Source organism: Salvelinus namaycush, chromosome 30, assembly GCF_016432855.1.
Source record: "Salvelinus namaycush isolate Seneca chromosome 30, SaNama_1.0, whole genome shotgun sequence".
Classification (NCBI taxonomy): Eukaryota; Metazoa; Chordata; class Actinopteri; order Salmoniformes; family Salmonidae; genus Salvelinus; species Salvelinus namaycush.
Window position 1 is genome coordinate 7491051 of NC_052336.1, and position 14514 is coordinate 7505564.

Here is a 14514-nt window from a genome sequence, read left to right on the forward strand (position 1 = left end):
CTCAGCTGCATCATGTCTCTACAGACACGCCCACCTGGGGAGCAGGAAGGATTGTGAGTGGCTGTGAACTTTCCCTTTAATAACTACTTCTAACTCCTTGAGATGTGAACCATCCCTTTAACTACATCTAACTCATTGTGATGTGAACTATCCCTTTAACTACATCTAACTCATTGTGATGTGAACTATCCCTTTAACTACATCTAACTCATTGTGATGTGATCTATCCCTTTAACTACGTCTAACTCATTGTGATGTGATCTATCCCTTTAACTACGTCTAACTCATTGTGATGTGAACTATCCCTTTAACTACGTCTAACTCATTGTGATGTGAACTATCCCTTTAACTACGTCTAACTCATTGATGTGATCTAGCCCTGTACCACTAAAATGAATTCACCTCTTCACCTCTACTTTTTCATTCTTATTCTCTTCCCTACATGCTTATTTCTTTCTTATTTTTTACTTGTACTTTTATTAGCAATAGTCATGAGAGGAGAGCTTGCAAGTAAGCATTTTGTTGTTGTGTACACTTCCTGTAACCATGCATATCACAATTAAACTTTAGATTTGATCGGATTGGATTTGAATAACTGACTAACATTTTTATTTGTCATTTTTATTTTTTTTAGCAATTGGTTCCCCTTTCAAGCCAATGGAAAGCTACCAATACTCAGGTGAGGTTTGGACCTTAAAGCATACTGTAGTCAGTCTCAAGTCACACCCTATTCCCCACTACATGGAGTAGGATGTCATTTGACTACTGTAGCCTCCTGCCAATGTTGTGTGTATTTGACTCTGTGTGTATGTTTCCCTCCCTGTAGCTGTGGAGCGTAACAACCTGATGAGGCTGTCTCAGAGCATCCCCTTCACCCCAGTGCCCCCTAGAGGTAAGATACAGTATTACATGTCCCTTTCACCCCAGTACCCCCTAGAGGTAAGATACAGTATTACACGTCCCTTTCACCCCAGTACCCCCTAGAGGTAAGATAGTATTACACGTCCCCTTCACCCCAGTACCCCCTAGAGGTAAGATACAGTATTACACATCCCCTTCACCCCAGTACCCCCTAGAGCAGGGGTCGGGAACCTTTTTGACTAAGAGAGCCATGAAAGCAAAAAATTTGGAAATTTATTTCAGTGAGAGCCATATAATATATTTTAAAAGTGAATTCAACTAAATGTCAGTATAATAAGCCTCTGAATTTATTCTTAAATAATGTTGTTATAATACTCACCATTAATGCGACTTCTGGTGCTGCATGGATTTGCTGATGCCTTGGTGTCTGGTTGGTACTTGGTGAGGTTAAGCTTCATGCAAGCGTTGAGGCTTTCATCCGTTAAACGTGATCGTAGGTTGGACTTGATGTTTTTAAGATGTGAGAATGACTGCTCACATGCATACGTAGATCCAAACATGGTCAATACAGCAATACTCACACGCTGCAGTGTGTGGTATGTGACAGGAAGCGCGTTCCAAGTTTTGAGAATCAGCTGGTCTTCGGGTTGAAGTTTTTTCATTTCTGTCCACATGTGCTTGCTCGCCAACTCCGCTTTCTGTCGTGTGATTCTTTCCAAATCTTCATTCAGTGACTTGAACTTATTCACCCACATGTCTGAGGCCTTCAGGTCAGCCACTTCTGCTTCAAAATCTCTGACGGAGACACCAGGAATGTAACTCAGGTCGGCTGTGTTCAGTGAACACTCGTTTGGAAGGGTGATGAACTTAAAAAGACGAGTGTGCTCACGAAATTCTCCAAAGCGTGCTTTGAAGGACTGTAGGAGACTGGATGTGCAGCGAGCTAGCTGGTGGAGATTCAAAGTTTTGAATAGGCTCACTTGCTGTGCATGCATCTTTAAATTGGCTCAGTTTTTCAAAATGTAGTAAACGACCTGTTTCAAGATCCATGATGAAAAGTTCTAGCTTGTTTTCAAAAGCAAACACAGCTTGTTGAAGGGATAACACTGTATTTCCAATGCCTTGCATTTTCACGTTGAGCTGGTTCAGATGTTCAGTCATATCTACGAGATAGTAAAACTTGAGGAGCCACTCAGTTTCGGCTAGCTCAGGATGCTCGATGCCTTTCATTTCAAGGAAAGTCCGGATTTCTTTCAGGCAAGCCGCAAAACGGCTAAGCACCTTCCCTCTTGACAACCAACGCACATTGCTGTGCAAAAGCAGACCAGGATAGTTATTTCCAACTTCAACCAGCAGTGTTTTAAACTGGTGATCATTTAAGGCTCGAGCAACAATAAAGTTGATCACACGAATGACCAGCGACATCACTTCCCCAAACTGCCTGTCACACATCTGAGCACAAAGTGCCTCCTGGTGTAGAATGCAATGGAAACTTAGGATGGGTCTATTTTCATGTTCACGGAGAAGCGCCACAAATTCTTTTTTATTCCCCACCATACACGGAGCACCATCAGTACACACTGAGAGAAGTTTATCCATAGGTAGATTTTTTTCTTGAGCAAACTCCATGAAAGACTTAAATAAATCCTCACCTCTTGTGGACCCTTTTAATGGCAGAACTGCAAGACTTTCTTCGCGCAGTGTGTCACCAACAGCATATCTTGCAATCACGCTGAACTGCGACAAATGGCTCACGTCTGTTGACTCATCCAAAGCCAGGGAAAAGACTCATCCAAAGCCAGGGAAAAGAACGGCGCTGCATTTATGTCCTTCACTTGCGTTTCCTCCACTTTGTTTGCCATCACGATGGTACGATCATGAACAGTTCTTGCCGACAGAGGCATGTCTTGTATCCGTTTAATTATCTTGTCTTTGTTCGGAAGATCATCAAAAAGTTCATTGGCTACATCCAGCATGAACGTTTTAGCATACTCGCCATCTGTGAATGGTTTTCCGTTCCTCACTATTGCTAAAGATCCAGCAAAGCTAGCGGAATTATAGTCACCTTGCCGGGTCCATACGCGGAGTTGCTGCTGGCTAGCTTGCACCCTGCTCAGTAGCTCTTGGCACGCTTTCTTTCTGCTGTCTCCCGCAGGGTATTTTGATGCAAAGGTAGCATGGCGCGTGTCGAAGTGCCGCTTTACATTCGACCGTTTCATCGATGTAATTTTGTCATTGCAAATTAGACACACCGCAGAACCTGCTCTCTCCACAAAGGCGAATTCTTCGGTCCATTCGTCCTGAAATGTACGATACTCGTCATCTTTTTTTCTTTTCGCCATCTTCTTCGTCGAAGGGTTAGCTTTGAGCTAATGACCGAGCAGACTGTTTCAAAAGGAGGCGTTTACCTGTTTTACCTAGCAACGGCCAACGTAGGCCAGTATCATTTAATTAAAATAATGGACAATTGCTCCTGCAGCCCTGAACAGGACATGAGCAGTGAAAAATCGATGGATGGATTAAAACAAGGAGTTGTAGCGATGAGACAAGATAGTAATTACTAGCGATTGGATACCACGAAAATTGGGGAGAAAAGGGGCTAAAAAAAAATTTTTAAATAAAAAAATAAAGTGAGAATATTTTGTTTTATCTGCGAGCCAGATGCAATCATCAAAAGAGCCACACCTGGCTCTGGAGCCATAGGTTCCCGACCCCTGCCCTAGAGGTAAGATACAATGTTACACGTCCCCTTCACCCCTGTGCCCCCTTGAGGTAAGATACAGTATTACACATCCCCTTCACCCCAGTGCTGCCTGGGTCCATTTCATCAGGCACCACACGGAGTCGGGTTTCAATTTCTTTCACGGACTGTGTCCTACTGTCTGACTCAGCTGTAGTCTATCTAGTTTAAAGGACTGCGGTGTTGGGGTCACATCCGTTTCAATTCAGGAAGTAAACAGAAATGTATAAACAATGAGAGAGAACTGTCTCACCCCAACCCTGGAGAACTGGACATGTGACAGACGAGGTGACACCACCCAGTCTGTTAGAATGAGGACATAAAGTGGGACATATCATGGCCAGTTAAGGGAGATAAGGAAGCCATTTTAACCTATAAATAATATTAATAATTTGGTGGGTGCTTATTTGTCCTATTTTATTATACAGGTGTGAATTGGAAATGTGTTTTTGCATATCCCAACTCCCCCTGACACACCCAAACCAGTTGAACCTATAAACCATCTATCCTGTGTGGCTGCAATTCTGTATTTAATACACACCCACACTCTCTCTCTGTCTGTCTGTGTGTGCTGCTCCCTGTAGGTGAGCCAGTAACAGTGTATCGTCTGGAGGAGAGTTCTCCCAACACCATCAACAACAGCATGTCCTCCTGGGCTCACAAAGGTCTCTGTGCCAAGATAGAGTTCCTCAGCAAGGAGGAGATGGGAGGGGGGCTGCGACGGGCACTCAAGGTACAGTTGGTGTGTGTGTGTGGTCACTACTGTCTAGTGTCTTCACTACATGTAACAGAGATGGAACTGAACATTAAAAAGTATTGCTATTGGTTTGTTGCTTTTGTTGTTGCATTGTTATACAATAATGTATTTCTCTGGAGGACAATAAACTATAACTATTTTATTGTACTCTAGGTGCTGTGTACGTGGTCGGAGTATGACATTCTGAAGCCAGGTCACCTGTATATCGTTAAGTCCTTCCTACCAGAGGTGGTCCAGACCTGGCAGAGCATCTACAAGGAGGACACTGTACTGCTGCTCTGTCTCAGGGTAGAGGAGAACACACTCTCACACACACTGCGCTTTAACCAATGAGATATAGATATATATATATATATATATATATATATATATATACACACTGAGGGTACAAAACTTTAAGAACACCTTCCTAATATTGAGTCTCCCCCCCACTTAAATCTTTTGTCTCGCCCATTCACCCTCTGAATGGCACACATACATAATCCATGTCTCAAGGCTTAAAAATCCTTCTTTAACCTGACTCCTCCCCTTCATCTACACTGATTGAAGTGGATTTAACAAGTGACATCAATAAGGGATCATAGCTTTCACCTGGATTCACCTGGTCAGTCTATGTCATGGAAATAGCCATGTGTTGTACACTCAGTGTCTTTGTTCCCTGATTCATTCCCAGTACTTAAAGCCCTGAAAGGAGGAGTATGAATATGGCGACATGGTGGCTTCAAAGGCTCTTATTGGCCAAGACATAGTGTCAGCTATCCAGGGTTTACAGTGCATTCGGAAAGTATTGAGACCCCTTAAAAATTTTGCGAATGTATTAAAAATGTAAAACAGACACCTTATTTACATAAGTATTCAGGTCCTTTGCTATGAGGCTCGAAATTGAGCTCAGGTACATTTTGTTTCCATTGATCATCCTTGAGATGTTTCTACAACTTTATTGGAGTCCACCTGTGGTAATTTCAATTGATTGGACATGATTTGGAAAGGCACACACCTGTCTATGTAAGGTCCCACAGTTGACAGTGAATGTCAGAGCTAAAACCAAGTCATGAGGTCGAAGGAATTGTCAGTAGAGCTCCGAGACAGGATTGTGTCGAGGCACAGATCTGGGGAAGGGTACCAAAACATTTCTGCAGCATTGAATGTCCCCAAGAACACAGTGGCCAAACTGAGCACTCAGGGGAGAAGGGCCTTGGTCAGGGAGGTGACCAAGAACCTGATGGTCACTCTGACAGAGCTCTAGAGTTCCTCTGTGGAGATGTTTGTCCTTCTGGAAGGTTCTCCCATCTCTGCAGCGCTCCACCAATCAGGTCTTTATGGTAGAGTGGCCAGACGGAAGTCACTCCTCAGTAAGAGGCACATGACAGCCTGCTTGGAGTTTGCCAAAAGGCACCTAAAGGACTCTCAGACCATGAGAATCTCAGACCATGAGAAACAAAATGTTCTGGTCTGATGAAACCAAGATTGAACTCTCTGGCCTAAATTCCAAGCGTCACGTCTGGCGGAATCCTGGCACCATCCCTACGGTGAAGCATGGTGGTAGCAGCATCATGCTGTAGGGATGTTTTGTCAGCAGCAGGGACTGGGAGACTAGTCAGGATTGAGGGAAAGATGAACGGAGCAAAGTGATCCTTGATGAAAACCTGCTCCAGAGCGCTCAGGAACAAAGTCTGTGGCGAAGGTTCACCTTCCCACAGGACAACGATCCTAAGCACACAGCCAAGACAACGTAGGAGTGGCTTCGGGACAAGTCTCTGAATGTCCTTGAGCATATCCCAGAGCCCGGACTTGAACCCGATCAAACATCTCTGGAGAGACCTGAAAAAAAACTGTGCAGCGACGCTCCCCATCCAATCTGACAGAGCTTGAGAGGATCTGCAGAGAAGAATGGGAGAAACTCCCCAAATACAGGTGTGCCAAGCTTGTAGCGTCATACCCAAGAAGACTCGAGGCTGTAATCGCTGCCAAAGGTGCTTCAACAAAGTACTGAGTAAAGTGTCTGAATACTTATGTAAATGTTATATTTCAGTTTAGAAATACATTTGCAAACGCTTCTAAAACCCTTTTTTCGCTTTGTCATAATGGGACATTGTGTGTAGATTTGATGAGGGGGAAAAAACAATTGAATCCATTTTAGAATAAGGCTGTAATGTAACAAAGTGGAAAAATTTAAGGGGTCTGAATAATTTCTGAATGCACCGTATAAACTGTACGTCATTGACTCCACCTCTGTGTACACACACACACTCTTCATAATGACACACCATAGCAGGACAACTCTATGGTTAGTTTTCCTTTTTAATGTATGATCATTTCCACCACCCTCTCTTCGTCCATTCTATTCATCCTTCTTTCCTTCCTTGTCTATCCTTCCTTCCTCTGGTCTATTCAAGGCTATTCAATGTGGAAATATTGAAATACCTCACTGGTATCATTTCTCTCTCATTTGTTCTCTCTTGACAGGAAATTCAACAGCAGAGAGCTGCTCAGAAACTAACATTTGCATTCAACCAAATGAGGCCCAAGACAATCCCTTACTCTCCCAGGTAAACTAACACACCAGAGCTATATGGCACGCTGCTTGTTTTCAGCTGCTAAACATAACAAATGTATGTCTTTTGACATTTTAAACATGAATTTCAGAAGACACAGTGCCTACCTCTCTCTCTGTAGGTTTCTGGAGGTGTTTCTGTTGTACTGTCACTCAGCAGGCCAGTGGTTTGCTATAGAGGAGTGTATTACTGGAGAGTTCAGGAAGTTTAACAATAACAACGGGGACGAGATTGTCCCAACCAACCTTCTGGAGGAGACCATGCTGGCCTTCAGCCACTGGACATACGAGTACACCCGGGGAGAGCTGTTAGTGCTGGACCTACAAGGTAATACTGACCTTCAAGCCCTAACCTTTAACCCCAGACCCTTCAGTAGGGTTGCAAATGGTCTGGAAATATACGGTAAATTTCCAGAATTTGTTGGGAAATTTTCCATGTGAAGTTAAGCCTGGGAATTTTTCTTAAATTCATTAAAAAAAGTTAGCTTATAATAATTAACCTTTTTTTTGTGCGATACACATAAGGTAATTCTAGGTGTTGTGGCAAATTTTGTTTAAACTATCCCCAATTCAATGGAATTGCAACCCTCTGCATGCACAGTGCATTCTTCCCTCACATGTGCAGTGCACTCTTCCATCACATGTACAGCTGATTCTCAAGATCTTGCACACTAATGAGATGCTGTTGAGCCCACACTACTACACTGTCTGAGCCAAGGACTACATGCTTTCTGGTACGTTTTGATTACAATACTGGGTGGGGTGAATATATTTTATGACATACTTGATTTTTTTGTTAACTAGTAAATAGTAGCCTACAGCAAAATGTTTAAATAATTTCTACCTTGTTAACAATTTCTGCTAGTTAGTTTTGCTTCCATGTGGGTTTTAGCTTGCTTGTGCCTGCTGACTGAGGAGTGTTAATTCACCTGTTTCCATACATGTTTCATTTTAAAACATTTATCTTACAAAGGAGTTGTTTAATCTTACTGCTTAACTATTTATCTGTACATGTAATTGTATTTATTAATTTTTTTACTCATTTTTTTCTAATCTTTACAGGAAAATGCCACAGGCAGTATCTGATGTGTGGAGACATTACACTGCAGCTAATGTAGAAGGAAAAGCTGTGTACATTTGCAGATACTGTGCCAAATCGTATGTGAAGAATGCAACAAAGACGCAGAATCATCTGGCCAAGTGCACAAAGTTCCCTCAGCGCTCACAACAAGCAACCTCTGACAAAAGTCTCTACTTCTATTCAAGTTGAAAACGATGAATCAGACACCTTATCGATAGCAACAGCTCATGGTCCTCCTGGAATCAGATTTTTTTTTTGAGGAACGCAGTCAGAGAAATGCTGATGAATGTCATGCTCGAGCTGTGTATGCAACTGGTTCACCTCTGATGCTCACAGGCAATGTGTATTGGAAGAGACTTCTGAATGTTCTTCGCCCAGCATACACCCCTCCAACCAGACATGCTTTATCTACTCATTTGCTGGATGTAGAGTTCAACAGAGTTCAAGTGAAGGTCAAGCAAATCATAGAGAAAGCAGACTGTATTGCAATCATCTCTGATGGGTGGTTGAATGTTCGTGGGCAAGGAATAATTAACTACATCATCTCCTCCCCTCTACTAGTATTCTACAAGAGCACAGACACAAGGGACAACAGACACACCGGTCTCTACATTGCAGATGAGTTGAAGGCAGTCATCAATGACCTTGGACCACAGAAGGTATTTGCACTGGTGACAGACAATGCTGCAAACATGAAGTCCTACCCTCACATCACACCCATTGGCTGTGCTCCTCATGCATTGAATCTGCTCCTCAAGGACATCATGGCACTGAAAACAATGGATACACTCTACAAGAAAGCCAAGGAACTGGTTAGGTATGTGAAGGGTCATCAAGTTATAGCAGCAATCTACCTCACCAAGCAACGTGAGAAAATAAGAGCACCACATTGAAGCTGCCCAGCAACACCCATTGGGGTAGTGTTGTCATCATGTTTGACAGTTTCCTGGAGGGGAAGGAGTCTCTCCAAGAAATGGCCATAATCACAGTCTGCCGATATGGACAGCCCCATCAAGAGGATCCTCCTGGATGATGTATTTTGGAAGAGAGTAGTAAGCGGCCTGAAACCTATAGCAGTAGCCATTGCACGGATTGAGGGAGACAATGCCATCCTGTCTGCTGTTCAGACTCTGCTTGCAGATGTAAGAGAAGAAATCCGTACTGCCCTGCCCACTTCACTGTTGCTCCAATCAGAGGAAACTGCAGTTCTGAAAAACATCAAAAAGCGTGAAGACTTCTGCCTGAAGCCCATACACGCCTCAGCGTACAATGTTGGACCCCAAGTATGCTGGCAAGAGCATCCTGTCTGGTGCAGAGTTCAACAAGGCCTATGGTGTCATCACTACCGTGTCTCGCCACCTTGGCCTGGATGAGGGCAAGGTTCTTGGCAGTCGGCGAAGTACACTTCCAAGCAAGGGCTTTGGGATGGAGATGCAATATGGCAGTCGTGCCAACATATCTCATCAACCACCTGGTGGAAGGGACTTTGTAGATCTGAGCCTCTTCCCCATCATCCTCCAAATCCCAACAACATCAGCCGCCTCAGAGTGCAACTGGTCCTTGTTTGGGAACACACACACCAAAGCACGCAACAGGCTGACCACTGCAAGGGTTGAACAATTTGTGGCTGTCCGGGCAGATTTTTGGCTTTTTGAGACTGACAACGAGCCATCCTCAACAAGGTTGGAAAGTGACAGTAAATATGAGGCCTCAGTCTGATGTTCAAGAGGTGGACATTGCGGAGGTCCAGGGAGAAGACATGGCACCTGAGAGGAAGACCACCAAAGCCTTAGTTTCTAGACTATCATTATACAGACAGATGTATGTTGAAAACATTTTTGGGAGATGCGATAGATCATTGGGGATCATTCAATATTCCATTTCTTTTGTTCAGTGAAATCATCCCATTTGAAGTCAACTCATTTAATTAAAGTTAAATTCGTAACTAAATCGTTTTTTTTATTTCTATTGGAAGAATTTAATCATTTGCAATTATGTCTAATATTTGTGTCATTCTCAACTTTTGGCCACAACTGTAATTTTCACAAAATCTGCTGCCTCAGTTTGTATGATGGCAATTTGCATATACTCCAGAATGTTATGAAGAGTGATCAGATGAATTGCAAAGTCCCTCTTTTCCATGCAAATTAACTGAATCCCCCAAAAACATTTCCACTGCATTTCAGCCCTGCCACAAAAGGACCAGCTGACATCATGTCAGTGATTCTCTCGTTAACACAGGTGTGAGTGTTGACGAGGACATGGCTGGAGATCACTCTGCCATGCCGATTGAGTTCAAATAACAGACTGGAAGCTTCAAAAGGAGGGTGGTGCTTGGAATCATTGTTCTTCCTCTGTCAATCATGGTTACCTGCAAGGAAACAGGTGCCGTCATCATTGCTTTACACAAAAAGGGCTTCACAGGCAAGGATATTGCTGCCAGTAAGATTGCACCTAAATCAACCATTTACCAGATCATCAAGAACTTCAAGGAGAGCTGTTCAGTTGTTGTGAAGAAGGCTTCAGGGCGCCCAAGAAACTCCAGCAAGTGCCAGGACAGTCTCCTAAAGCTGATTCAGCTGCGGGATCTGGGAACCACCAGTACAGAGCTTGCTCAGGAATGGCAGCAGGCAGGTGTGAGTGCATCTGCACACACAGTGAGACAAAGACTGGTGTCAAGAATGGCAGCAAAGAAGCCACTTCTCTCCAGGAAAAACATCAGGGACAGACTGATATTCTGCAAAAGGTACAGGGATTGGACTGCTGAGGACTGGGGTAAAGTCATTTTCTCTGATGAATCCCCTTTCCGATTGTTTGGGGCATCCGGAAAAAAGCTTGTCCGGAGAAGACAAGGTGAGCGCTACCATCAGTCCTGTGTCATGCCAACAGTAAAGCATCCTGAGACCATTCATGTGTGGGGTTGCTTCTCAGCCAAGGGAGTGGGCTCACTCACAGTTTTGCCTAAGAACACAGCCATGAATAAAGAATGGTGCCAACACATCCTCCGAGAGCAACTTCTCCCAACCATCCAGGAAAAGTTTGGTGACGAACAATGCCTTTTCCAGCATGATGGAGCACCTAGCCATAAGGCAAAAGTGATAACTAAGTGGCTCGGGGAACAAAACATCGATATTTTGGGTCCATGGCCAGGAAACTCCCCAGACCTTAATCCCATTGAGAACTTGTGGTCAATCCTCAAGAGGCGGGTGGACAAACAAAAACCCACAAATTCTGACAAACTCCAAGCATTGATTATGCAAGAATGAGCTGCCATCAGTCAGGATGTGGCCCAGAAGTTAATTGACAGCATGCCAGGGCAGATTGCAGAGGTCTTGAAAAAGAAGGGTCAACACTGCAAATATTGACTCTTTGCATCAACTTCATGTAATTGTCAATAAAAGCCTTTGACACTTATGAAATGCTTGTAATTATACTTCAGTATTCCATAGTAACATCTGACAAAAATATCTAAAGACACTGAAGCAGCAAACTTTGAAAATGTATATTTGTGTCATTCTCAAAACTTTTGGCCACGACTGTACTTATAATGTAAAATGTTTCTGTCTCCATATGATATGGTAAATGTATCCAATGCAAAAACATCTACATTTAAATGGTATTAATATTAATTTGCATATATTCCCGTTAATTCCCATATATTCCCGTTAATTCCCATGGAAAGTTTCCACCTCTGAATATTCCCCAAAATGTGCAATCCTATGCTTCAGTGACTTGACATATGAGTATACTCAGGCAGAGCTGTTAGTGCTGGACCTACAAGGTAATACTGACCTCCAACCCCTAACTTTTAACCCCTGACCCTTCAGTGACTGAATATATGAGAACACCAGGGGAGAGTTGTGCTGGGCTGGTCAAAATCCTGTAAATACAAGTCCCTCCCATTAGTAACTGCTATCTTTGTGTTTTTAGGAGTGGGGGAGATTCTGACTGATCCGTCTGTCATAAAGAGTGGAGAGAAGGGGTGTGTAAACCTGTTTGTTCTCACATTCAAAACTCATGTTTCACTTTGTTCCAAATGTTTTATAACACTCCCATTCTATTTTAATCCATAGATCATACAACACAATATTTGTACCTTTAGAATGCTCACATAATTAATAATGTTCTCTTGACTAATCTGTAGGTCATATGACATGATATTTGGTCCTGCCAACCTGGGAGATGACGCCATCAGAAATTTCCGGGCCAAACACCACTGCAACTCTTGCTGTAGGAAACTCAAACTTCCTGGTAGGGAATTCTCTCTCTTGTTTGTTTACCATTTACATCCGAGTGTGTCCATTACTATGGAGACGAGGTGAGCTTATCTTTTGCTATAAGGACAGAGGACTGGGCGAGAGGGGACAATGCATATTCAAATATAAGGCTCTAGGACAATGGAGTAGTGACATTTGTTATTTCAGCTTTATGTAGTAGATGGATGCCTGGCTGTCTGCCTCATCTCTCTCCTCTTCCTGTGTCGCTTCAGATCTGAAGCGGAACGAGTACACACCGGACAAACTGATGCTGCCTCAGGACGAATCACACGACCCCGGAAGCGGGACCCGCCACTCAATGAGGCTCATGCTCTGATCCTATAGGACACAACCAGAGAGAAGAGGCCGGTGCTGTTATTCTATTGGCCAAAGCCAGAGAGGAGGGAGGAAGAAGTAGTGCGCACAGCTCATGGCTAGAAGGGATCCAGCTTTTGTCAAATTAGCATCAGATTTGAGTTTTCGTTGCAGATTGGAAGGACTTAACGCAGCAGGTTAGGAGAATTATGTTAATGTTAGGAAAATATTTAGGGTTAGCAAAAAATATATATATACTTTTTTCATTCATTTGACAAAAGCTGGATAAGGTGGGTCTAGCCATGACACCTCATCCAATCAACTGGAAGAGCCACACCTGTGTTTCCATGGAGACGCATGCATGCAGAACTGTTACTTTTGTATCTGCCCAACCAAGGCCAATCAGCAACCAAGATGATTTTAAAAAATTTAAAAAATGTAAATGGGGAACAAAACTTTTTAAATATGTTTTTTACTACAAGTTTATATGTTATGAGTGTGTATATATCTATATATAAATGGCTATCAACAGGTACAATATCATTGCATAAAGAGACAGTATAGTACTTATTCTGAACTATGAAAAGTTGCCTTGTATAAACTAAAGTGCATTGTCTGTCTGTAATGCAAGACTGTAAGGGTCAACCTGCTGAGATACAATTTGCAACACTTTATACAGAATGTCACCAGATACTTTTTTTTATAAATGTAAAATACATGTATTATTATGGCATTAGTGGTTCATATTTAATGAGAAGACACATGAATTTGAAAATCTTGTAAAATATGGGCAGATTGCAATGCAACTTTTACAGTACATATATGTAATAATTGTATTGTGTTGAACTCTTCTGAAATGTGTCCACTGAATATTGCTGATAGTTTTTAAATGTTACAATGCTGGTACTATTACTGTTATTTCTTTGTCATCATGTATTGAATGAGCAAATACCAATCTAGTGTATCTTATAGATACTTATATCTGCTACTGAGCAGAAGCAGATGCTGTTTTTTTCAGGGGAGTGTAAGGGTCTATTACTCTATACATGTTCTACTGTATAACATTTTAAACTAATAAAATGACAGTTATGTTCCATTCCTTGTACAGTATGATGCTGATACTGTCTGATGGGGATGAGGCCCCCACATTCTTCAGAAAGACTGCAGCTGCTGGCAGACAGACGCCCACAGAGAGAAACACTCTCTCGCCAGCTGGTAAAGAACCCAGTAGCCAACAGCTATTCATCAGTTACTCGTCTGTAACCCGACACCTTTACCCTACAGTTAGGTCTGGATGGGAACTCTTTCATCCTTTTCACAAACCTCATCTCCACCTACATCTTTAGAAGTTTAGGAACATCGATCAACAGTGATGAAACTCTTCTTGGTGTTGTCACAAAGTCCAGTGGAAAGCAACATTGTGTAAAATAATAGTATGTACAGTAATATGTCCATTTTACATCCACATTGCTGTTTGGTAGAGCTGCGTCAGAGCTGTCAAATCCACCAGTGGCTCCTGGCATTATACCTGAACTGGACATTGCCTAGGCTGCACGGAGTTAAGTTCCAACACTGGAATGTGAGATGTAATCTACATCTCGAGTAGGATGATAAAACCCTTATTTTGTTGAATGATTTTTACATTTGAATGTAGTTATTTCGATACAGCCTACACTTTCTCGTTCTGAACTTCTAAAGCGAATGGGGGCAGGTGTGGCTTCATGAAGATGCCAGAGCAGCTGCTCACTGATTTGACAGCTCCAACACAGTTCCACCACCAAGTCATCCACTATGCAGGTGTCTGCTATCGCTGGTTAATGCTCTGATTGAATCTAGGCCTTAGTAGTAGTAATAAGTTAGCGGTAGTAGTTATTAGTGATAGTAGGCTTCCATATGTTTGTTGTTTTTATTTCTTATGAATTTGTAGTTCGCAAATTTCTGTGAAAATAG

The 14514-nt window shown here is 42.6% G+C and overlaps 1 protein-coding gene across 5 annotated transcripts in view; it reads left to right on the top strand.

The window, feature by feature from the left end:
• LOC120024697 (transient receptor potential cation channel subfamily M member 7-like) overlaps positions 1–13660 on the top strand; it is an 81804-nt gene extending 68144 nt beyond the window's left edge. For 4 of the 5 annotated variants that reach the window (XM_038968946.1, XM_038968947.1, XM_038968948.1 and 1 more), the window contains 10 exons: positions 6–53; positions 635–679; positions 827–892; positions 4186–4334; positions 4512–4646; positions 6825–6907; positions 7035–7240; positions 11924–11975; positions 12138–12244; positions 12483–13660. In XM_038968946.1, the coding sequence (XP_038824874.1) occupies positions 6–53; positions 635–679; positions 827–892; positions 4186–4334; positions 4512–4646; positions 6825–6907; positions 7035–7240; positions 11924–11975; positions 12138–12244; positions 12483–12586 (995 nt within the window). In that variant the 3' untranslated portion in view covers positions 12587–13660. Of the gene's footprint in view, positions 1–5; positions 54–634; positions 680–826; positions 893–4185; positions 4335–4511; positions 4647–6824; positions 6908–7034; positions 7241–11923; positions 11976–12137; positions 12245–12482 lie in introns of those variants that run through there. The other variant, XR_005472929.1, reaches the window with a different exon arrangement.
• The last annotated feature ends 854 nt before the right edge of the window (positions 13661–14514 follow it).